Source organism: Amphibalanus amphitrite, unplaced genomic scaffold (genome assembly GCF_019059575.1).
Source record: "Amphibalanus amphitrite isolate SeventyFive unplaced genomic scaffold, NRLGWU_Aamphi_draft 000440F_arrow, whole genome shotgun sequence".
Taxonomy (NCBI): Eukaryota; Metazoa; Arthropoda; class Thecostraca; order Balanomorpha; family Balanidae; genus Amphibalanus; species Amphibalanus amphitrite.
This window is the reverse complement of record NW_024881934.1, coordinates 34,768-60,451: the sequence shown is the minus strand read 5'-3', so window position 1 is coordinate 60,451 and position 25,684 is coordinate 34,768. Positions and strand designations below refer to the sequence as shown.

Genomic DNA, 25,684 nt, shown 5'->3' with positions numbered 1-25,684 from the left:
CGTGGGTCTCCTTTCGGCAGGGATATAAGTCCTCAAATGGCAAAGTTGCTAAACATACGGCTCTATCCGATAACTCAAGGTAATTTCCTACCCAGCGATAGGTACCAAATACCAGTTTATCGAAAGTCGGGCTTTTGATTAAATTCGCGCTAATCTGGTGTTCGGTAAGACCGTGCAGTGGTGGGAGCGCGCTCCAGCCCGAGCCCCCTGCCCCTGCCCCTGCCCCAGAGCGGCAGGAGAGAGCCGTCCCCCCCCCCGTCCCCCGGAGGCGCCGGTGCAGCCGGCCGGCCGGCCGGGTCAGTGGCGGTGATCTCACCGTCTCGTCACCGCGTGGCGCGCCGGCCACCGCGCCGGCGAGTATACAGCGGCACCCTCCCCCTGCCGGCGGGCGGGCACACAGCCCGGGCACCCCTCCCCCGCCTCCGCCGGCTGACCCCAGAGGTCACCGCCTCCCGGCGGCTGGGACGGGCGGGGCGGGACGGTGTCGGGCCGGGCCGGAACAGGTGGCTGCCGGCGCGGGGCGGGGCGGGACGGCCAGGGTGGGGAGTTTATTTTCGCCAGCGCCGCCGCGCCGAGATCAGGGAGGCCGTCCGGCCGGTCAGAGCCGCCAGTCGGCCGGCGACCGGCGACCCGGCCGCGCCCCAGGCGCCCTCACCTCGACAGAGGCGCAGTGGAGGGTCACCGGACTGGTCGGCAGAGGCGCAGTGGAGGGTCACCGGACTGGTCGGCAGAGGCGCAGTGAGGGGCCACGTGACCGAGCTACCGGGAGTCGGTGGCATGTTCCGTGACTTATCTGTGACAATTCAGCCAATGGTCACGTAATAGTTCCGGCGCCTGTGACTCTATGGGCGTCGCGGGACGCACTCACGGCTCTGTGGCCGTGCTCCTGACCTGCCTCTCAGTGGTGACCACGTGACCGGACTCGGCCTCTCCGTGGTGACCACGTGACCGGACTCGGCCTCTCAGTGGTGACCACGTGACCGGACTCGGCCTCTCCGTGGTGACCACGTGACCGGACTCGGCCTCTCAGTGGTGACCACGTGACCGGACTCGGCCTCTCAGTGGTGACTACGTGACCGGACTCGGCCTCTCAGTGGTGACCACGTGACCAGGTAGACGCCTAGCCTCTACTGTGCCGGCGCCAGCCTATAACGAGTTACCGAGCCGACCGGCGTCTGGGTGAGGGCCTCCCGAGACGGCGAGCCGACACGGACAGCTTCAGTACGTCACCTGTGTGAATCGCCGTCCGACACGAACAGCTTCAGTACGTCAGCTGTGTGAATCGCCGTCCGACACGAACAGCTTCAGTACGTCAGCCGTGTGAATCGCCGGCCGACACGGACAGCTTCAGTACGTCACCTGTGTGAATCGCCGTCCGGCACGGACAGCTTCAGTACGTCACCTGTGTGAATCGCCGTCCGACACGAACAGCTTCAGTACGTCAGCCGTGTGAATCGCCGGCCGACACGGACAGCTTCAGTACGTCACCTGTGTGAATCGCCGTCCAGCGGCTCCTGGGGTCGCCTGGTGCCTGGGCACTCCCTCGGGTCAGTGCAGGGCGCCCGCCGAGTATACCTGAGCGGCCACCCGCAGCTCAGGCTGTCACGGTGCTCTGTGTTCGGAGGGGAACTGAGGGACCGTCCTTGGTGTCCGAGTCTCCGCAGAGAACCCGCAGGGAACGGTGCTCCGCGGCTCTGCAGCCAACTGCAGCTTGTGGCTGCCAGTGAGCACCTAGTCTGGTGGCGAGGACGTTCCATCAACTGCACACAGAACTCTGTGACCTTCAATAAGACGCCGTTTGTGACACCCTGTGAGAGCCCTGAGTGGTATCCAGCGCAGCCAGACGAGCCATTGGTCTCCGAAGCCATGGGCTGTTGTGCGTCCAAAAACCATCCGCTCAGCGGCCACCTGGCCAAGTCGGACTACAGACTCCGTGAGTATCAATCAGTCGGACTACAGACTCCGTGAGTATCAATCAGTCGGACTACAGACTCCGTGAGTATCAATCAGTCGGACTACAGACTCCGTGAGTATCAATCAGTCGCACTACAGACTCCGTGAGTATCAATCAGTCGGACTACAGACTCCGTGAGTATCAATCAGTCGGACTACAGACTCCGTGAGTATCAATCAGTCGGACTACAGACTCCGTGAGTATCAATCAGTCGGACTACAGACTCCGTGAGTATCAATCAGTCGGACTACAGACTCCGTGAGTATCAATCAGTCGGACTACAGACTCCGTGAGTATCAATCAGTCGGACTACAGACTCCGTGAGTATCAACCAGTCGGACTACAGACTCCGTGAGTATCAATCAGTCGGACTACAGACTCCGTGAGTATCAATCAGTCGGACTACAGACTCCGTGAGTATCAATCAGTCGGACTACAGACTCCGTGAGTATCAATCAGTCAGACTACAGACTCCGTGAGTATCAATCAGTCGGACTACAGACTCCGTGAGTATCAATCAGTCGGACTACAGACTTCGTGAGTATCAATCAGTCGGACTACAGACTCCGTGAGTATCAATCAGTCGGACTATACAGACTCCGTGAGTATCAATCAGTCGGACTACAGACTCCGTGAGTATCAATCAGCCGGACTACAGACTCCGTGAGTATCAATCAGTCGGACTACAGACTCCGTGAGTATCAATCAGTCGGACTACAGACTCCGTGAGTATCAATCAGTCGGACTACAGACTCCGTGAGTATCAATCAGTCGGACTACAGACTCCGTGAGTATCAATCAGTCGGACTACAGACTCCGTGAGTATCAATCAGTCGGACTACAGACTCCGTGAGTATCAATCAGTCGGACTACAGACTCCGTGAGTATCAATCAGTCGGACTACAGACTCCGTGAGTATCAATCAATCGGACTACAGACTCCGTGAGTATCAATCAGCCGGAATATAGGTCGGATACACCACTGGCCATAGCGGGGAGATTTATGGCCACCTTTCATGTTTTTGGGTTTGTAGAGTAACCGGTTTCGCTGTCGCTAAAACTAAGAATTTCCCATACTACATCGACTATTCGTAAGTTTAATTGAAGGCCAAGGAATTTGTGATCGTGTTGTCCCTATTAGTGGCAGGCCCCTGGCTACCCCTTTAGTGGCATGGGGACCGTAAAGGACCCCCTACCCACCCCACCCCACCCCCTCAAGATTATCTCAAAATTAAGTCGGCTGATTTTCAAAACTGAAACGGCATTCGATTTCACTCAACGTGATCTACATTTCTAAAATATAAAATTTTAAAAAAAACGAATAAGGAGGTGGCAGTACGGATAAAACTGTAAATGGTATATTTTTTACTGCTTACCACGGCCACGTTTTTTTTTTTAACCAATTTTGACGCAACTTCTGCCGATTGATGAAAAATCATAAAATGAACCAGAAATTTACATGTATCATATCAATGAACATTTCAAAAATCTTACCCGGATATAAGTAATTGAACTTGGCAGGTACAAGTAATTGAACTTGGCAGGTGGCATGTACACAAAATGCACAATATTTTTTTTTTTTTTTGCTCTCACTTAAACGGAGTGGCAATGGACTTATTATTTTACAGTAACGTGTGATAACACAAATAAAACTTTGATACATAAAGGTCATTGCTGGCCGGTGTCAAGGCACTGAGGTTGGGAAGTTGGGAGACGGGGGGTGGGTGAAATCGACCACCCTTTCTTTTTTCTGGTACCGCCTATGATCCATCTCTGCGTTTGGATCATAGGCGGTATTACTTGTGAATATGTAACACCTACAAATTATGTTCACTTCAATCGCTATTACATTTGTTTTCCCATACATGCAACATTGCACGTTTAAAGCGAGAAAGCCAGGCATTAAAATGGCACGTGCATTATACTGCACTTTTGAAACATGCAAGAAGTCAATGCTGCCATAGAGATCTTATATACATAGAGATGACATGCACTTAAAATCGTGGCGATTCAGTGGGTCTTTTTAAGCAACTTATTTTCAGCCAGTAGCGTGCCAATATGGCTGAGGCATTGTTAGTCTGAAGAAATTAATACGTAGCGAGCGAAGCAAGCGTAGTCTTTCGTAGATTAACGGAAATTTCTGAGTATGAGCGGCCGGCCGGCCGTGGTTACGCTTTTGCGAGGCTTATATCTCAGCAACCACTCGACCGATTTACATTCGATGATTTTTCTAGGGTAGCTTCATTCCTTCTACCAAGTATTGGACTATTCTCGATGCATGTGGGTGACCGCTTATGCACGTGCCACGTGCAAAACGAAGAGGTGTCAGTTTTCCAATTGTTGCAATATCTTGGTAACTACTTGGCCGATTGCGCTGAAAGTTGGTATGTAGGTAGACACCCACTAGGCAATGCATATCCATGTGCCACAGTTATTCCCTCATCAATTTTACACATGGTGTGCAAGTTTGAACCTCCTACCTTTTAAAGGTAGACTGCCACCTTTTTTCCACAAAACGGTTTTCACTAGAGCTGAGCCACCTATGTCCCAGACTGAAGTCGGTTTTCCGAAATTCGAACCCGTTTGCGAGAAATCGGAGACCAAAGTTCAGTTTGATGCCATTTTTTTAGTCCAAGAAAACCGACATCTCTACTGTTTATCGATAACTTTGAAACATGAATTTTCTTATCTTTTGGTAAATATATGTCAAAACTTTGATTGTTTCGAGATCAGAGAAGAATTTTGGAGTGTCAAAATAAAAGTTAAACCTATATATTCAGTAGTTCATTTTTTCCAAAAAAGTGTGGGAAATGGGGTTTAACATGGGCCAGACCCATTCCAAATGAGCCATGATTTTTAAATGTTTTACGAACTTAAATGCAAAATAAATTAAACATGGCCAATTTCTTATGAAATCATATATTAGTAAATCATAAAATACCTTACTTTTTCAAATGAAATGTAATAATCTTATGACCTTGAAGTCTAGTGATGTGTAAACATTGTCGCTAGACATTAACCCGCGCACCGACGGGGGTCTGCGCCAACTTAGTACCGACGGGGGGGGGGGCGGATGACCGCCCCCCCCCCTGAGATCTCGAGAACGAAGCAAGATAGCGACAAGCGGTAAACGGCATCGGATACGCACGGTCAAGATCTACAATTTTTACTAAGGTCATTTTCAGGTCAGGTCAAAGATGACGTCACAGGGGTCGAAAAAGTCAAAATGGCGGCGCTAAATATGGAGAGAGTTTTTCTCGAATAACTTTCGAATTAGTCAAGATAGGAACAAACTAAGGGCATCATCGTGATCCTCTCGTCAATCCGCATCGAATGATATATATGTTGACCTCGAAAGGTCAAGGTCAAAGGTTGACCTCAGGTCACGTGACCTCGAGGTCATCATGTATATCATTCGATGCGTCTTGACGAGCTGAACACAATGAGACCATCCACGCGTCTGTATCTTTTTCCTGTACGGAGTTATTGGCCAAAAACCTTTGGTGACCTTTGATGACGTCACATGACCTCACAGCTGCCCAACAGCAAAACAGACCTCAAGGTAGTGAAGGTTGATCGTATATGAAGTCATGTATGGTATATGGGGCCATTCCGACCCGTTTTAGTGGTAAAAACAGGGAGTTGATTTTTCCCCCATTGACTTATAATGGGGAGGTCGCGAAATTGACCTGACCTTAGGTCACCGATATCAAAATTCCGAGATATACAAATTGTAGCTACTAATGACCTAATAACATCCTGCGACTTTCAAAGGCCTCCGACATCTACTGTAGCTCTGGCACGGTGACAAAGTTGCAAAAAAGTGACTTGAGGTTGGGTCATTCAAAGTGACCTGGTGACCTGACCTTGAAAGGTAGGAGGTTCAAACTTGCACACCATGTGTAAAATTGATAAGGGAATAGTCTTACCAAATTTCGCGGCGCTACGCGCCGCGGTTTTCCCGCTATTCGCGAAAAACCTCAGGGGGGGCGGATATCCGCCCCCCCCGTCGGTGCGCGGGTTAACCGATTGATAATTGTATGATAATCGACAATTTTTTTCGCGATTCACGTGATGATACTTTGTCAGGTGAATTCTAAAATTTTGTTTTGTCCAGGGAATAAATCATAGGCCGATCTGAGAAAACTTTTTGAAGGTGGCAGTCTTCCTTTAAGGTCAGGTCACCAGGTCACTTTGAATGACCCAACCTCAAGTCACTTTTTTGCAACTTTGTCACCGTGCCAGAGCTACAGTAGATGTCGGAGGCCTTTGAAAGTCGCAGGATATTATTAGATCATTAGTAGCTACAATTTGTATATCTCGGAATTTTGATATCGGTGACCTAAGGTCAGGTCAATTTCGCGACCTCCCCATTATAAGTCAATGGGGGAAAAATCAACTCCCTGTTTTTACCACTAAAACGGGTCGGAATGGCCCCATATACCATACATGACTTCATATACGATCAACCTTCACTACCTTGAGGTCTGTTTTGCTGTTGGGCAGCTGTGAGGTCATGTGACGTCATCAAAGGTCACCAAAGGTTTTTGGCCAATAACTCCGTACAGGAACCAGATACAGACGCGTGGATTGTCTCATTGGGTTCAGCTCGTCAAGACGCATCGAATGATATACATGATGACCTCGAGGTCACGTGACCTGAGGTCAACCTTTGACCTTGACCTTTCGAGGTCAACATATATAGGGTAGTGTGGGGTAATTTGAACATATTTTTACGTCTTCTCCGTTGTACCAAATTCCAGCTCAACCCTGGATGAAGAAAAACTGTTTCAGTAGCGCATGTGTCACTTGCTTTCACCATGCAAGCCTCATTTTTGGACGAGCCGAGCATACCTTGAATAGCATTGCATCACTTCTCCACCAAGTCACGGTGTGTTCAAATTGCCCCACCGTGGGGTAATTTGAACATACTGCCTTTACCTGCCATAAAAACGATAGTCTCGCCAGCACCGATGTTGTTGGACCCATAAACGAATAGGCGGAGCAATTTTAAACATACCAGCATTTGAAAAATCAACACAACAACAAAAATAAGAGTTGCAGAGTACTAATATCTGCACGCTGCACACCGGTCAGTTGACAGAATTCGCCTCTCTTCAATTAACAGAACGTCTATCATCTCCGTTCGATAAAAACTCTACCAAACCTTATTTCATCTGTCATAGTGGTGCCAATCGGAACCTGGACATTCTATTCGGAGTTCCGATTCTTTATAATGTTCAATTAGGAATTAATTGCACAAAGGTATAGTAGTCTGGACAACGTTGGACGATGGCCTGCCACACTTAAGCATTTTTATCAAGTAATCGTGCGTAGCATTGATTGGCGAATGGAAAGCTTGTTAACCCTCGCCGGCCGAGGGGGGGAGGGCGGGTGCCGCCCCCCATAGGGTTTTTTCGCGATAGCTCCGAACACGCTGGCGATAGAGAGCTGAAACTTGGCATACCTGACCTTTGATCCAAGCCGCATCTTTTGACACCAACCGCATTTTTGGGTCAGGTTAGGTCACTGACCTATGACGTCATAAGTGAACCTCTGCACGGTCTTCAGATGTCGCAACTTCGCAACGCTCTCACAGCCAGAGGAGATGTCACAGGGAAATGAAACTTGCAGGATCTAGTATCCATTATAAGTCCCACAACTTGTATATCTCGGGTTTTTCCTAAAGGTCATATGAGGTCAGGTCATTTTCGTGACCTCACCATTATAAGTCAATGGGGAAAAATGAAAACTGCTATTCTGGCGCCGGGAACGATCTCCAACTATCTCAAGCACACACAATCGTGCTTTTATGCACTCCTTGCAAGGTTAGATGCGTCACTTTTGCAATGTTGACCTTGCGTGACGTCATTTATGACGTCATCAAGGTCATATTAGTTTTTCGTCAATAACTCTTGATCAAATTGAGCTAGCGAGTCGGGAAAGCCACCAATGGACTCAGGAAGACCTGCCGAATCGAATGATATGCAACATGACCTCTTTTGACCAACTTCGTGACCTGGGGGTGCTGACCTGACCTTGACCTGAGGTCAACACCCCAAGTTGACCTGACCCGGACAAAAAGTATATGTATCAGTCGACGCGCCTGAGCGAGACGAACACGATGCTGCCAAAATCGGCGCTCTGCGGCCGTTTTTTGCGAAGTTATTCACCAAAAACTGAACCGTACCTTGGGGCACTTGACCTGACCTCAGAGGTCACCGGTTGACCTAGGACCTTAAAATCGGGTACCAATCTCTGCGTCTCGTAACGGCGCACACGCTCGTTTTTTCCGCGACGCGCTAGCTCCACCAGGGGCGAAACGGCGAGGGGGGGGGGGTCGTACCCGCCCCCCCCCCTCGGCCGGCGCGTATGTAGAAAACCAATAGGTCCGGCGAGGGTTAAGCTCTCAATATATTGAACACTTTTCGGCTGGTAAAATTACATGATAAGCAATATAAATGACGGGTTTGAGTGTTGATAGCTGCATAATTTTCGGACATATTTGGACAAATAGTTGACTTTAACATTTTTGGACGGAAAATCAACGAAAATGCCGCACATTAGACGGATATTAGATGTAAATTTTCTTAAACTGGCATCACTTACCTGCTACTGCTTTGGGTCGAAAATATTGGCAAAAAAAAACTGGGAGCGTTGTTTTTCGGAGCTATCCCTGTCTTCATTGAAATTCTCACACTATGTTCAAATTACCCCACGCTAAAAGCTATTTTGCCATTTTTAAAAACAGGGTTCAAAATCAAATTTCTTGGATTGAAGGCAGTGATTAGGTCATTGCACAACAAAAGCCGTTGCGTATTAGGCGCTAGCAATGCAAGATTTTGCGCTGCAATGAAGTTGCAATGACGTGTTGTTAGGCGTTCATCCTTGCGAAATTGATTTTTTACACTGTGTGTCAACATCTTCATTCCCTGAAACTTTAAACCCCGTTCATATGATAGCCCTTTTAGTTACGATAATTTCTCTCATTGGTCTTATTGTCATCCCACTTATGGATTTTCCGTAATTTTGTGTTATTCACACTATGTGCAAATTGCCCCACATGTTCAAATTACCCCTACCCTATCATTCGATGCGGATTGACGAGAGGATCACGATGATGCCCTTAGTTTGTTCCTATCTTGACTAATTCGAAAGTTATTCGAGAAAAACTCTCTCAATATCTAGCGCCGCCATTTTGACTTTTTCGATCCCTGTGACGTCATCTTTGACCTGACCTGAAAATGACCTTAGTAAAAAATGTAGATCTTGACCGTGCGTATCCGATGCCGTTTACCGCTTGTCGCTATCTTGCTTCGTTCTGGAGATCTCAGGGGGGGGGGGGGGTCATCCGCCCCCCCCGTCGGTGCGAAGTTGGCGCAGACCCCGTCGGTGCGCGGGTTAAAATGGCTATCTCGGATTTTCCATAAAATGCGTTTTTCACCCCTTAAAATTCAAAAAAACTATATTTTTTGGAAAACAGCTAATAAAATCCAAAATTTTGAGAATTCCCAAAAACCGGAATATGTTATAGAGCTTCATTAGAACATTAGATATCCCAAATTTCAACTTTCTATCTTGGTTTTTGACTCCCAAATTGTAAAAAAAAAAGTAGCTCCAACATGCATAGGGGATGGTGACGTCATAAGCATTTTCGTGAATTAGAGGCACTTCTGAACATCGCATGTGAAAAAAAATGGCACCTCTCTACACCTTTTGTCAGTTTATTTCGGTACGTGCGCGTCCATTTTAGACCTAGCGGATTCTTTGTAGACATACCGCAAAGCTATGTATCAGTATAGCATTGCATGTCGGCCGTTTATAGCGGTGATCGGCATTAGAGCATTTAATTTCGGCGCAGCAGCAAAAGACGCCCGGTTTCGGCGTGTCCGCACTGTATTTCGGCGATGCTGGTAGAGATTGGAGACGGCCGCACGATATTTAGAACAGCAGCAACCAAATTCGGCGATATTCATTCAATTTCGGTGGCTATTTGGAAGCAAGCAGAGACTTCTTGCTTACAAAATTAGCTTGTTGGAGCATTGTTATTAAGTCAAACGTTTTTCAAGGTGCTTACTGTTGCCACTGTCTCATTGTCTGGGCTTGAGTGCATGCCTCCGGCCCTCCACCCTCTCCGTTATGGCCGAATATTCCTTTCGCCATCGCCAGCGATGAGCATGATTTCATGTTCGTGCTTTCTGTGGGTTAAACAAAACATTACAATATGCCTATTAATTTCTATCAAGGAAGTACAAATAGCATAAGTGCATAGGCACCTGCTTAAAACGAAGCTGGCGGAGAACAAAACCAGGCCGACAGGGTACGCGACTACTGAACTTTGACCCCGCCCATGCGCCAGAGACGCCCGTCGCCCGGTGTCGTCGCGCGGTTGTTGAAAGGATGCGCCGAGCGCCGGATAGACAGTCAGATGCTCAGGGAGGGGGGGGGGGGGAGAAAAATACACCTGCCGCAACTACGAGTCTTGTACATGGGACGGGTTAGAATGCTGGCGCTAAGCCTCTGGGTCTGGTGGTGTTCGTGGGGTGGGGTGGGGTGAGGGGAGGCGTGATGATACGATAACGGAATGATTAATTTATTTTCGTGTCCTTCTGCACACAGTAGGTAAGGGATGTTTGATATTTCACGCTGGCAGTTGATTAATAGGAGATGATAACAGGAAGTGCAACGATAACCGATTGGTAGGACTTATTCTGGTATGGCTGAGCTAATTGTGTTATGTTTGATTGACGAGGTGATGGGTTGCTTTCAAAGTGAGGTAAAATAACAGGTCTTTTGATAAAATGGGTTCATGTTTTGGGCAAAAACTTGGCACACAGTGACAACAGCACAGACGTGCTTCAATGAAAGAGAATCGGGGCTTGCCTCGAGTCCAACAACGATTGGCGTTTGCCTTGTCGATCGTCGTCCGCCATGTGCGGACAGGAGCGGGTACTGTAATATAAAAAAGAAACCAGCCCACAAATGTTATCTTTTTAGGATAAATGGTACTGATTCAGTAAAGTTTATCAATTTTCACATCAGAATTCGAAACGGGAAACAGCGAAACGATCTTAGGTATGTACTGTGACGCTAAACAAACAATGGCCTGCTTTTCTCCCCCTGAGAATATCTCAAAGCCGCAAAGCTGTATGAGGATTCATTTGATGCTCAAGAAGCGTTCCTGAAAATATGAATCACCTGGGTGCCTCCGGTTACCCGCCGAAATTGAATGAACAGTGCCGAATTCGGTTGTTACTGTTGCTAAATAGCGTGCGCTACCTCTAAACCTGTGCTGGCGCAGCCGATTCTACTTGCGCTATCGCTGAAAATGGAGAGTTTTGCCGCTGTGCCGAAATTGAATGCTTTACCGCCGACTGCCTGACCTGGGCCGAGATATTATGTGATTCTTGCACATAATATTGCGGTATGTCTACACACATTTCGTTAGTTCTAAAATGGACGATTACGCCCCGAGATAAACTGACAAAAGGTGTAGATTCCTGGGACAAAGCTCGTCTAGAAAAGTGCATATTTATGTCAAAAATAAAAAGTTGAAAAATTGACTTTTTTCTTAGCCCTCGTTTAGTTATGTATGGACTGGTGTAAACGATTTTTTATGCTTTCAATGTACATTTATCACCAGCACAGTGACCTGAGGATTACATATAACCATTACCATCGGATTCGGCGTGAAAAATAAGCCATAAAGCATGTGATGAACGCCCATGTAGCAGAAAGTGAAAACCGTGACCTTTCGTGACCTGACCTGACCTTGACCCGTACCTAGTATGACCCCTATACGCACATGGTACAGGGACCCGCAGTTGCTTCTGTACACACTAGTATTTCAGCGTATTCTTGGCCTGTGACACCGTTGGAGGCGAATTGGGAAATGATTGTGCGCTTATTAAAACCACCATCTGAAGGGCTTTAAACTGATGTGCTGCTCTCCTAATTCAGTGAACTTTTTAAGGCTATATTAGCAAAACATTGTTTTCAGCGCTTTTTCCTGCCCCATTCCTTCTGAAACCTGGAACCGCTTATTCCATTCACTCCTGCCATCTGACGATGGTCGTGCTGATTACTAGTTCCGGCGCTAGTTACCGCTCCAGTTTTGCACCCGGCACAAACTCAGGCGGCACCGGGCCGTGGCTCGACCAGTGAGGGTCGGAGACCGAGCCGACTGCCTGGGGCGCGGTTAGATCGGACGCCCTGCTGGGGAAGGGGATGGGAGTGAGGGGGAGTGGAGGAGGTGGTCACGTGGTCCGTCCAAGCTCGCAGACGGACCTGTCCCGCGTCCAGCCATGTTCCGTGATCCAAAATGGCACTAGAGAACTGTGGAATGCCTGGAGGAGACGCTTCGAAAGCGAACTTCAGCAGCACTAATTTACCATATTCTGTGGAGATAAATGAATATTATCTTAATGCAGAAAAAAATTGTATGCCTAAGCTATATAAGCTGTATCTTTTAAAAAGCTGTAAAGGATTCTTTTTAGGGACTTATAGGTTTCTTATACACAGTGAATTGTGTTACATTAAGCTGTTTCGCTCTTATGGTTACTAACTGAAGAGTTATCCTTTTTTCTCACAGGGAATGACAATACAATAACAATACGAATAAAACCAGACGTTACGCACAAAAAAGTCTCCGTCAGTGGCAAGGAATAAGTAACTGGCATACATGTTTTCTTTCGACTAAATCGATGAAGAAGTTATCTTTATTTTTTAAAGATATATTTTCAGCAGTTTTTTTAAACACATCATGGAAGCTTATAAACATTTGTGTATTTTATCGGCAACCCGGCTGGCCAGACCGAGACGGTGCCGCATACAGTTCTCATCGATGTTAGCCCTACACTTATTTTTCTCCACTGCACTGACGAAGGCACGTTTTTGTCCGAAACGTTTGGTTTTATTCGCATTCTTTTTATATTGTCATTGACCGTGAGAAAAACATACTCATATGGACTGGTCTCAGTTCATGAAGAAATTGTTGCACATTCATCGACACAGATGAAATGAATATTAACCCTCACCACACATATACATTGTAAGTAGAGGTAAATAGACCGCGCCCCCTGTTTTTCACCAATAAATCGCGGCAAAGCGAAGGATTGCGACGATTCTTTGGTGCCCTGGAGTTAATCAATTTTACAACTTCCCGGAAAATTACATAGCCAGAAAGATGCACATTTTTGCATCTTTTTCGAGAATTTTAAATCCCTGAACAAAATTACCTTTAACCTGTGATTATTTTTCTCAAGATCATGTCAGGCCAGAATAGCAATTGAAAGTCAGCGCACATCTTCTGTGTGTTTCCATAGTCGTTTCGTAATTAGGGACGTGACAACATGTGAAATATACTATCTAATGTTTGTCTCATTGATTGTTGTGGGTGCCAAGGTCACGTGAAATTCAGGTTAAGGTCATTTACTTGAAATGATCTCGGTTAACTTTCTTAAATTTACACCTTTTTACTGTGGTTTTTAGGAAGTGTTGGTTTGAAATTTAGCACCCATTTTAGCATTTGAAAACTAGGCATACTTAGGTATCAGTTATAGTGCCTATGCGATATGTTGCAAGGCTGTAAGTGCTGGTTAACATTCTATGGATAGCCGGCAGAACGCCTAATGGGTGATCTGGCGTGACCCGTCCTACCCCAAATGCTTTGATACATCATCTTCAAATGCTTTGATACGTCATCTTTGATCAAAGCAAGTGCAAATTCTGAGTCAGAAGCGAGCCAAGTCCCAGCAAACTTCACTTGTAGAAATTCTAGCAGGACCCAATTTTCCGTGCCTTTGGATTATTAACCTGATCTGGGAGGTCAACCAATGACCTAGGATCTCAACATTGACCAGGACATAAAAATAATTGGCTTTCTCTCGTCAGCGATGACCAGGACCCTCAAATCATCGGATTTCTCTCGTCACGAGCAGCTCACTCTTTTTTCTTTTCGCTTTTTCAGCGAAGCACTGGCTCTTTTTATCAAGGGCCGAATGGCTGAGGGTTTCTACGCCCCTCCGCTACATGTAAGACGCTGAAAAGAAATGCCTAAATGGGTGAGGGTTAAATATCGATTGGTTTTAAGTGCCGAAGCCCGAAGCACTTTAATTTACTTCGATAGAAGTGTTTAAGACCAACGAGCTCGAATACTATAACTTCTTGAACAATGTAAGCACCACATAAAATGAATCGTGAGAGAAGCGGCTCAAAATTAAGGAGCTATGAGACACTTAATAAAATAAAAACGGCATAGACTAGTAACTGCACCTAACTTGCACTGGTTTTTAAACCTTTTCGTTGCAGACTGGTAGATTAAATTTTAGGATTGATTTCAGCTGATGCTCAAATGATGTAGAGCTATTCATTCGTTCATTCATGCGACCATCCATTCATAAAAGAGGCCAGTGATAAAATTGTTCATTTTAGATAAGTGTGAAATACAAACTCAATAAAAGTTTAATGATACGGCAAATTTGACAGCTTTTATAATGAATAGACAAATAACTTTAACAAATCGAAGTTGAGAGCCCCAAATACCTACGTAACACAATTGAGGGCATTTTAGGCCATACAATATTTGTCAACAATTGTTGGGGGGGACTGGGGAGGGTGGCTGCTGGCTCATTAACTGCCCCCCCCCCCTAAAAACGAAACCCGATCATCCGCGAAAAGAACTATTGAGCTCGAACCGAGGTGACGAAACGATTTATAGGTGTGCAGGATGACGAACGATGCCACTTTTTGACTTCTTGTGTCAAATAAATTTCATCATCTGGATAGCCGTCAACATTCTATTTGACATTTTGCAACAAACGTATACCTACTATTTGGCGCGACTTGCCTCAGAAATGTTCTGAAACTAAAACCGTTTCTTCGCAATTAACTTGGCCCACGTCATCCCAGCTTATGCACGACAAAAATAAAATAATGCTTCAGGATCACTGGTCTGAATTCCAATGCTTAAAGTTTACTCTGGCTGAGGCACTATTCGCTACATCTCGTGACGGCCACCATTGGGTTGCATTTTTCGGTAAGCTATAAGTTAATAAGGAAAGGATTGGTGAGTGGGTTAAAGCAGCCCTCCCCCTTCTTCTGGAATCATAAGTAACCGAAAGATCTGGCGATGGTTTATCCACCTCGTCTGCCGCCGCGCTGCGAGACCTCGATTCGTTCGGTATGTGGATTCCTGAGCGGTCCTCCCCGGAGGCAAGGTGAAAGGTCATGGCCTGCATCATAAATTTATACGTTGCTGAATATGTTTTATAGTTCTTTCAAGGCCTTGGACACCGTTTTATTACATCTGATAAGCATTGCACTTTCTTGTCAATCAATACATTCAAAGAAAACTTTATCATAATATCATACTGCGGCAATTGTAATTCTGCTTACGGTTGCCTCTTTATGATACGGGCCACCACCACCTCCACTGCGCTGGAGCTCTGGCGTTCTACCCATCCCCGCTACGGACCGGCCCTCGGGCTAGGTGTGTTAGTACTGAGCGCAAACGTGTAGTAGTCACGTGACTTTCATTCACGTAGCGGGAACGGAAGCTATAGGCGATACCAAGGACGGGCTCTGGGGAGGCAACCGGCACGGAAAATAGCACGATTGTAGTTTTGGGAGAATATCTGTTGCGGTAAGAGGAATTATGCAAAACATACGTCCTAGGAGCAAACATGTGTTATTCCTCCATGCTTTGCGCTACATTTCATTTCTCCAATGGCCAGCACTTAGCAAATAATAGCACAATTCTAAATTGGTAATATATGTGTACAGTAGCAACTGCGGGTCCCTGTACCTTCACTAGGTCTTTGAGGTCATTTTTGGTGAGTTTCGAGCAGCAGCTATCGACTCCACTGTCCGTAAACCCAATCATGCAAAACCCCAGAAGTTGACCTTTGACCTGACCTTGACCTGAAAGTTGACCTCAATCTTAAAATCTTAACCCGGCACCGCCTGGGCTATTTCCGTACCCACGACAGCCTGGGGGGGTCGGATCCGACCCCCCCCCCCTGTTATCTCGAGAACCAATGGTCGCATCGAGCCCCGCGAGGCGGCGTTCGAAAGGTCTCTACGAGACCTTTCCAAAGCACTCTTAACCCGCGCCCCAGTGGCGGTCTCGGCCAACTTCGCCCTAGTGAGGGGGGGGGGCATATGTTACCACCCACCTCTAACTCAAAAACTAAGAGGGCTAGAAAGACGCGGTAAAAAGCAGTCGATAGCTCTCAATACATACGTATGAAAGTATTTCGGTTATTTTTCACCTTAGAGCAATATTGGGGTCACCAGAGGTCATCAAAGGTCAAAATTTGCCAATTGTCATTATATTTTTCAGAAAACATGCCGCTATCTCAGGAACTATGGTAGCTAGAAAAACGCATGGAAAAGCAATCGATAGCTTTTGAACTCTTCTTTTGAAAAGGTCATTATCAATATTGTCCTCAGGTCAACGGTTTAGCCTCCAGAGGGCAAAAACTCCAAAAATAGCTGTTTTTACGAAAAGTGTTTTTTTCGACATTAACTTTCGACTACAAAAAGCCACGACATTTCTATTGCCAGAATCGTGTTCCCCTCACCGAGACGCGTCGAATGAACTATAATTTGACCTTGAAAGGTCAACTTAAAAATTTGACCTCAGGTCAAGGTCATGACCTGACCGGAAAAGGTCATGTTGCATATCAGTCGATGCGTCTCAACAAGACAAACACAATGAGACCATCCCCAGCGTTCTATCTCTTTCCAATCGCGAGTTATTGACAAAAAACTGTTTGTAGCCTCAAATGACCTCGGATGACCTTTCTAGAGGCTATCAGCAAAAATGACACCTTGGTCATCACGAGTGGACTAAATCATTGTGATTCTGAAATATTTGGACTGTTCCTATGCGTACACACGGATCTAGAGGCATTTTCATTTTTCTCCATTGACTTGTAATGGAAAGGTCATGCCACTGATCTGACCTTAGGTCACGGATATAAAAAAATCCGAGATATACAAATTGTAGGCTCCCATAACAGCATGCAATCCACCAAGTTTAAAACCTTTCTGACAAACACTGCAGGCTGGACATGATTGCAAACTTTTTTTAAGGCTTGGTCAGTTAACTTGACCTGGTGACCTGACCTGACATGACCTGGGGTCAAAAATTTCACATATTGTCCAAAATTTATGTACCAAAAGCTACCCCAAGCGGCGCGGCGCTACGCGCCGCGGTTTTTTATTCACACGCGAAAAACGCGACAGGGTGGTAACATATGCCCCCCCCCCCACTGGGGCGAAGGTTAAGATTTTAAGATTGAGGTCAACTTTCGGGTCAAGGTCAGGTCAAAGGTCAAATTCTGGGGTTTTGCATGATTAGGCTTACGGACAGCGGAATCGATAGCTGCTGCTCGAAACTCACCAAAAATGACCTCAAAGGCCTAGTGAAGGTACCATGTGCGTATAGGGGTCATACTAAGTACGGGTCAAGGTCAGGTCAGGTCACGAAAGGTCACGGTTTTCACTTTCTGCTACATAGGCGTGCGACACATGTTTTATGGCTTATTTTTCACGCCGAATCCGATGGTAATGGTTATATGTGACCCCAAATCACTGTGCTGGTGATAAATGTGCATTGAAAGCATAAAAAATTGTTTATACCATACGAGGGCTGAGAAAAAAGGTCAATTTTTCAACTTTTTATTTTTGACATGAAAATGCACTATTCTAAACGAGCTTTGTCCCAGGAATCTAGTGGTGCCATTTGTTTTCACATGCGATGTTCAGAAGTGCCTCTAATTCAGGAAAATGCTTATGACGTCACCATGCCCTATGCATGTTGAAGCTATTTTTTTACAATTTGGGGGTCAAAAATCAAGATAGAAAGTTGAAATTTGGGACATCTAATGTTCTAATAGAGCTCTATAACATATTTTCCGGTTTTTTGGAAATTCTCTAAATTTTGGATTTCATTAGCTGTTTTCCAAAAAAATTAGTTTTTTGAATTTTTAGGGGTGAAAAACGCATTTTAGGGAAAATCCCAGATAGCCATTTTAAAGAACTTGTTGAGCTGCGTCTATTCATGTCCTTAATTTGCAATTTGCTTCAAACTCTGATTTTTGGCGATTTTTTAAACATTTACCACTTTTTGACTAAAAACGCCGTGTAGTTACATCACTAAAATCGATATATCTAAAAAAATTGGAAATTTTTTCTTAAAAATTACACAGAAGACGTCAAATTGATGGGGAGAAGGTATGCCAAGTTTCAAGTTGATGATAGCGTAAGCGGTTCTTCAGTTATTCAAGAAAAACGGAGGGGGGTCGGATTCGACCCCCCCCCCCCGGCGGTCGCGGGTTAAGAGTGCTTTGGGAAGGTCTCGTAGAGACCTTTCGAACACCGCCTCGTTTGGCTCGATACGACCATTGGTTCTCGAGATAACAGGGGGGTCGGATCCGCCCCCCCCCCCGGCTGTCGTGGGTACGGAAATAGCCCAGGCGGTGCCGGGTTAAGTCGATAATGCGGCTGAATCGCACTATGAAAAACCCTTATTGGCTGCAAGAACCACGAAAGTTTGCGCATCACCACTGGAAAACGTAACAAGTTATCGATTAGTTGGCCCTGGATTTGGATAAATAGCATGTTGATGATCATATTAGCACACATTTACATTGTCATCTATCTCAAGGTTGCCCTTCAGGCGGCTCTAAACTATGGCAATTTCCCTATCCTCAACATGTAAATGTCATCGGGCGTCCTCGTGGTGACGTAGGCATGGGAGTGCCAGGTTGTTAGGAACTAGACTTCGACGCCCCCTAGGCGGGCTGCGATAATTGTCCCGGTGCCAGTAAAAGCTGCAGCTCTGCCGCCGCGGTGTGATAATTGGCGCGGTGCCAGCGGCGTTCGTCTCAGCTCTGATTTGGCAGCCGTCGGTCGCCATTTGGTACAGGGGCGGCGCCACATCTGGGGCACATTTGGTACAGGGGCGGCGCCACATCTGGGGCACATTTGGTACAGGGGCGGCGCCACATCTGGGGCACATTTGGTACAGGGGCGGCGCCACATCTGGGGCACATTTGGTACAGGGGCGGCGCCACATCTGGGGCACATTTGGTACAGGGGCGGCGCCACATCTGGGGCACATTTGGTACAGGGGCGGCGCCACATCTGGGGCACATTTGGTACACGGGCGGCGCCACATCTGGGGCACATTTGGTACACGGGCGGCGCCACATCTGGGGCACATTTGGTACAGGGGCGGCGCCACATCTGGGGCACATTTGGTACAGGGGCGGCACCACATCTGGGGCACATTTGGTACAGGGGCGGCGCCACATCTGGGGCACATTTGGTACAGGGGCGGCGCCACATCTGGGGCACATTTGGTACAGGGGCGGCGCCACATCTGGGGCACATTTGGTACAGGGGCGGCGCCACATCTGGGGCACATTTGGTACAGGGGCGGCGCCACATCTGGGGCACATTTGGTACAGGGGCGGCGCCACATCTGGGGCACATTTGGTACAGGGGCGGCGCCACATCTGGGGCACATTTGGTACAGGGGCGGCGCCATATCTGGGACACATTTGGTACAGGGGCGGCGCCACATCTGGGGCACATTTGGTACAGGGGCGGCGCCACATCTGGGGCACATTTGGTACAGGGGCGGCGCCACATCTGGGGCACAGGGCGCACGGTTCGTCCGAAGGTGATCTCAAGCTCAAACGAAACGATATATACCATTCGAGAGCTCACGGCGAGCTGAATAAAAAAATGTAATTTTTGTGATGTTTATTTACATTCGATGACAAGTGACAACACAAAAGCAAATATTCATAATAGCCAAACGTTTAGGCCTCAGGGTGCCTTCGTCAGTGACAATATCGAGATACTATTACATTAATGAAATAATCAAAATCTTTTACGCTTTCAAAGTAAACATGACCTGGACATTTTTCGACCATTCTGCATATTATTTAGAAAATTTGCTTTTGTGTTGTCATCGAATGTGAATAAACATCACAATGTCTGTTCGTGAGAATCGTTATTCGTTCAGTTCACCCGTTCGATACGGAAATGTTCGTGCATGCTCGTGATCGTTCACTCGTTCTCTTTCGTCACCCGGAGGACCATAAAGTTATTGTTCACATATGAAAAGGTCTATTCTCGATTACCTAGCAAGCGGTTAAACAAGGGTGAAATACGGCGGTCACAGGTGCAGCGCAATTCGTCGTTCTCGGCACGTCGTTCACGTAAGGCCGCGTCGGCCACGTCGTAACACCGGGCCGTGTCGCGCCGGCGGAGTCGCGTTCGAGACTGTCAGGCCCCCGTCCCGTCTCAACCCTCGTGGTACACTCGGGGGCAGATTGATGTTCTACAACTCTTTATCCACCGGGTTCCTATGGCTCAGCATTGGCAGCAGCCGCCTGGTACCGGTAGACTGTGCCGCTCCACTTACTTGTCAAGCGGCACAGCCTACCCACCCGTATGACACCGGTCTGGGTCGGTGGCTGGAAGGCGACGTGGGCCGCCTGTGACGTCAGCGCAGCGGTTAGGGCCGAGCCCGGAGGCATGGCTCGGGTCGGCGCGGCGCGGCGGCTGGCGAGGGCTGGGGAGTGAGGTGGGGTGGGAGCACGGACCATCGCGCGGCTGAGAGAGTGTAGTTAACTTTCGCGTCTCAAGGCGCCAATTATTCTACCTAACATTGCTCTACCTGGCATTGGGACAGCCGATAGAATCTATATCACACGTGCGTCGAGTTGCGGAGCTACATTTTTTTTAATATAAATTTAGTCCGAACCTTATGATGGGAAGGATTCACAAGGACAGAGCCACCGCTAAGCGAAGCTTGTTGCGGTGACCCTGCCCTCTACCCTCCGATCGCGCAATCCCAGTTCTATGGCAGAATTTAGAGTCCAAAGTTTAACGTGCGCACATAGCCGCGCACGGCCGGTCCCCTCACTGACTTCGCCTGGCTACAGCCTGCCATCAACCGCAACCATACCTGTCAGGAGGCCCATAAATGTCAAGCGCCCGTCGCGCTTCGAACCCGGACTGTTGTAACCGGGAACGCGTGCTCTCACCACGCGGAGTCCAACGCTCTACCAACTGAGCTACGGGACCGGCTTATTTGCATTGTTTATACATTGTTTTGTTTATAACAGATAAGTATTAAGGCCTGGATTGAGCTCATTGGTGTCTATTATTTCGCACAGCAATCGTCCAGAGACTGGGGTGTTTGGATAGCGCGGCGTCCCAACTTTAAGCAACTCTTACTGTTCCTCTAATGTGTGGTCGCAGCCACCAAAAGCAAACCGTTCCAACTAGGAACAAATAAGTCGCGCACCTGGGACGGTTCGAACCGGGCTTCTCGAACCGGTCACCCTACGACGCTAGCGTGTATCCACTGAGCTGCCGAGACCAGCGACCACCCGCCGCGGTCAAACGCGATCAAATGTCACAATACTGTCATTGGCGGTCAGCGGGTGAATGTCATTTTGTTTTGTGCGGACGAGGACCATTCTCGGTAGCTCAGTGGATGAACGCTCGTGTCGTGAGTTGGCCGGTGGGAGAAGCCCTGCTCGAACCCCCTGAGTGGCCGACTTTTTGGCTCCTAGTTGGAACGGTTTGCTATTGGGGGTTGCGACCACATATTAGAGCAACAGTAATAATCGCTTTAAATTGGGGCGCTGGCTGCGGCACTACTCATAACCCCCAGTTCCCACGTCTCTGGACGATTGCCGTGCGAAACAATAGACACCAATCTGCTCAATCAAGGCCTTAATACTAATATGTTATACAAAATATAGCTCCGCACCTCGATGCACGAGTGACATTAAGTTCTATCGGCTGTCCCATTGCCACGCTTAAGTGTGTCGTAATGTGCATGGCAAGTATGATGATAGGCGCTGTCTTGGGGATAGGACATTTTAACAACTGCTTTAGCACAATTGTTAGGTAGAATAATTGGCGCCTTGAGACGCGAAAGTTAACTACACCCGCTCAGCCGCGCGATGTCCGTGCTCCCACCCCACCTCACTCCCCAGCCCTCGCCAGCCGCCGCGCCGCGCCGACCCGAGCCATGCCCCCGGGCTCGGCCCTCACCGCTGCGCTGACGTCACAGGCGGCCCACATCACCTTCCAGCCACCAACCCAGACCCGCGGTGTCATACGGGTGGGTAGGCTGTGCCGCTTGACAAGTAAGTGGAGCGGCACAGTCTACCGGTACCAGGCGGCTGCTGCCAATGCTGAGCCATAGGAACCCGGTGGATAAAGAGTTGTAGAACATCAATCTGCCCCCGAGTGTACGCACAACACGTGGGCATGAGAACCAGGACAGGGGCCAGATGACACATATGTGAGCGGCGTGGCGCGACGGACCGACCGCCGCGCTCCGAGCGCCGGCCGTCTTTGCGAAGATATCCAAAATGCCTATTTGCTCGCTAACAATGTCGGACACGATAAATGTTTTTTATCAAAACCGATCGATAGCGTTTTTTGGTAATTACGTTTTTGTAAAAACTTAATTATTTTTTATTCAACGGGCTGTCCCGGGCATTCTTGAAAACATAAACATGTTTTTTTCGAGTTCCATGCAGTGAAGGCTGAACACCAAAAGAACAATATTTAGCAAAGCAATATTTCCCAACATGAATATGCGTCTCCCACAGCCCACAATAAGGAGCAATCGCACACCTCAGTGTCACGATTGATCAATGTCAGCCACATAGAAGCGTGAAATGATCCTTACCGACCCGCAGACCCTACGCTCTCGGCCCGCCTGACCGGCCAAGGAAAGAACTTTCGGCTATCGTTCTACTAAACGGGCGTCATATTTGTTAGTTTAACAATTCAATTCGGTACTTGAGTTATTCAGGATAGATGAGCAGAAGATTAATTGTTCTGTCATCTTCACATCATGCATGAATTTGCATTTGTCCATGTCTACTTTGCTCAATTCAGCTTGGTATTATGCCCATTTGGCCGCGCTGAAATGTCAGAGGCTGCACCAGCCCCAGCTCGGGTGGAGTGGGGGTAGCGCCCGGTGGGGCACCCCCAAGGGCGCACACAAGGGGGGGGGGGCACACGGGCCCGTGCCCCCCCCCCCCCCCCATTCGAGTTGGGGGGCCCAGCTCGAAGGAAGAGGGGCCCATTTGAGGCGGCCGAAGGCCTCCTCAAATGGGCCTCTAACTAATCCTTAGACCACCGAAGACCGTGTTCAAAGGGCCCTCAGATGGCCTTAAAGGGCCCTCAGATGGTCTCAAAAGGCCCTCAGATGGCCTCGAAGGGCCCTTAGATGACCTCAAAAGGCCCTCAGCGTCATAGGGCCCTCATCTGGTGTCAAAGAGCCCTTAGATGATGTCAAAGGGCCCTCAGATGGCCTCGAAAGGCCCCAGATGGCCTTAAGGGGCCCTCAGCTGACCTCAAAGGGCTCTCAGATGGCCTTAAAGGGCCCTCAGATGGCCTCAAAGGGCCCTCAGCTAACGTCAAACGGACGCAAGAAGGCCTTAAAGGGTGTCAAAGGTCCCTGAGCTGGCGTCAGAGGCCATGCCCTTGTGTCAAACGGCTCTCCGAAGGCCCTTAAGGGTCCTTAGCTGGTGTCAGAGGGCCCTCAGCTGGTGCCAGATGGCCCTCAGCTGGCGCCAAATGGCCATCAGAAGGCCTCAAACGGTCCTCAGCTGGAGTCCAGTGGTCCTCAGTTGGCGTCAAGCGGCCCTCAAAAGCCTCAAGGGGCCCTTAGAAAGCCTCAAGGGGCCCTTAGAAGACCTCAAGGTGCCCTCAGAAGGCCTTAAAGAGCGTCAAAGGACCTTGAGCTAGCGTCAGAGGACCACCAGCTGATGTCAGAGGGCCCTGAGCTAGCGTCAAACTTAAAGGGCCTTTGCCGGTGGCAGAGGGCCCCAGTTGGTGTCAGAGGGTCATCCATTGGCGTCTAATGGCCATCAGAAGGCCCAAAAACGGTCCTCAGCTGGCGTCCAACGGTCCTCAGCTGACGTCAAGAGGCCATCAAAAGGCCCCAAAGGCCCCTCGACTGCTCAAAGGGCCCTTAGAAGGCCTCAATGGGAACTCCAGAGACGTTAAACGGCCCTCAAAAGGCTTGAAAGGGCCCTCTGACGATGGCAAAGGGCTCGCACCTGAGTCAACAAGAGCCTTGTCAAAAACGGACCTGAGAAACCTTGCCGCCCCTGGTTATCTGCGGGACTCCTACAATTACCTGAGTGGCCTCCGTTTACTGAGGGGCCCTGGTTATTGATGGGGTCCCTGGTTACTTGAGGCCATCTGAGGGCCCTTTAACCCTCGCCCGTAAACGGTGTTTTGCCACCTTCGCCCATGCAGGGGGGGGGGGGGGGTTGGTGCGACCCCCCTGGCGTTTGAAAACGTAGCGTCGTAGAGCTTAGCGGAAAAGACCAACGGATTGCTCTCAACGAGATCTCGCGATTGGTGGTATATTTTTTGGTCCTAGGTCAACATTTGACCTACTTATGACCGGTCAAAGGTCAAATTTTGGGGAAAATCTAACTTTTTCAGATTTCCGCGCCGATTGCGGCACAACGGTAAGAGATATCGACTTGAAACCTTCACTATCGTGATCCTTGATCAATTCTCTATCGTTTGGTGTATATTTCGATGTCATAACTCTAACAATGATGCGTTGGGAGCATCGGAAGTCTGCAAGGTCATTTGTGCATTGGGTCACGTCAGGCGTGTGACGTCACTGACCTGACCCTGACCCAAAATGAACTACAAGAAACAACCGACGATGCCTGAAATGGATAGCAAATTCGAATTCAGGGCATCAAAATACCCCGAAAAGGCATACAAGTGCAAGAAGTCATTACAGGTCAACCGAGGTCACTGACCTTACCTTGACCTTTAGTAACCTTCAAAATGTCAACGGACATTGTGCCAATGTCAAATCAGCCAGTTGTGATTCTAAAACAATCCATCAGTGTGTCAGGTCAGTCGGCATTTATACCAATGTGAAGCAATCTCCAATTTAGCGTAAATCTGGCCGGAGGCTGTTCCCTTTATGACGTCATAACTCCGTGACCTGACATGACCTTGACAAAAAAAAATTACCAAAAGTTGCGCAAAGAATGCCCCAAAGGGTACTGAAAATTTGAGCAGGCTATCTGAAACGGTTCGGCGTGTAGCTAAGAAAAACCTCAGGGGGGTTGCACCAACCCCCCCCTACATGGGCGAGGGTTAAGGCCATCTGAGGGCCCTTTAAGGCCATCTGAGAGCCCTTTGAGGCATATGAGGGCCTCTTAAGGCCTGGTTACCAGAGGGGCCCATGGTCACCTGGTGGGCCCCTGATCAATTGAAAACCCCTGGTCATCTGAAACGCCCCTGATTACCTAAAGGGTCCCTGATCTCTTGGATTCAATGACATAGCAAGGGAGCGAGGGGGTACGTGCCCGTTCTCGGTTTTAGGGTTCCTTCGAAACCGAGGGGCCCTGCGGCGCCAGTTGGTAGCAGAGGGTTCGTGCTGGCCGCACTTCAACTCGGAAGGACACCACAGGGCTTGTGGGGGCACGTTATTGGCTCCAATGTAGCCACAATTATCTTCATAAAGGCCCAATGCCGGTTTCTGAGAGACCTCGCCGGCCGCTCAGGGCCCTAGTAACGGCCAACGAGGGTTTGGCTGCTATGGCTCCACATCCGTCTGTGATAGCCACACGGCCCGCACCAGTGTTTCTAAAGGCACCCACAACGGCAACTGCGAGGCCCCTTGCGCCACCTCCAAGGG

At 48.4% G+C, this 25,684-nt stretch overlaps 1 protein-coding gene across 1 annotated transcript in view; it reads left to right on the top strand.

The window, feature by feature from the left end:
* Positions 1–575: 575 nt before the first annotated feature.
* LOC122391498 overlaps positions 576–25,684 on the top strand; it is a 40,062-nt gene continuing 14,953 nt past the window's right edge. Inside the window, exon 1 of the mRNA XM_043385507.1 lies at positions 576–1,933. Coding sequence (XP_043241442.1) covers positions 1,867–1,933 — 67 coding nt within the window. The 5' untranslated portion in view covers positions 576–1,866. The remainder of the gene's footprint in view (positions 1,934–25,684) is intronic.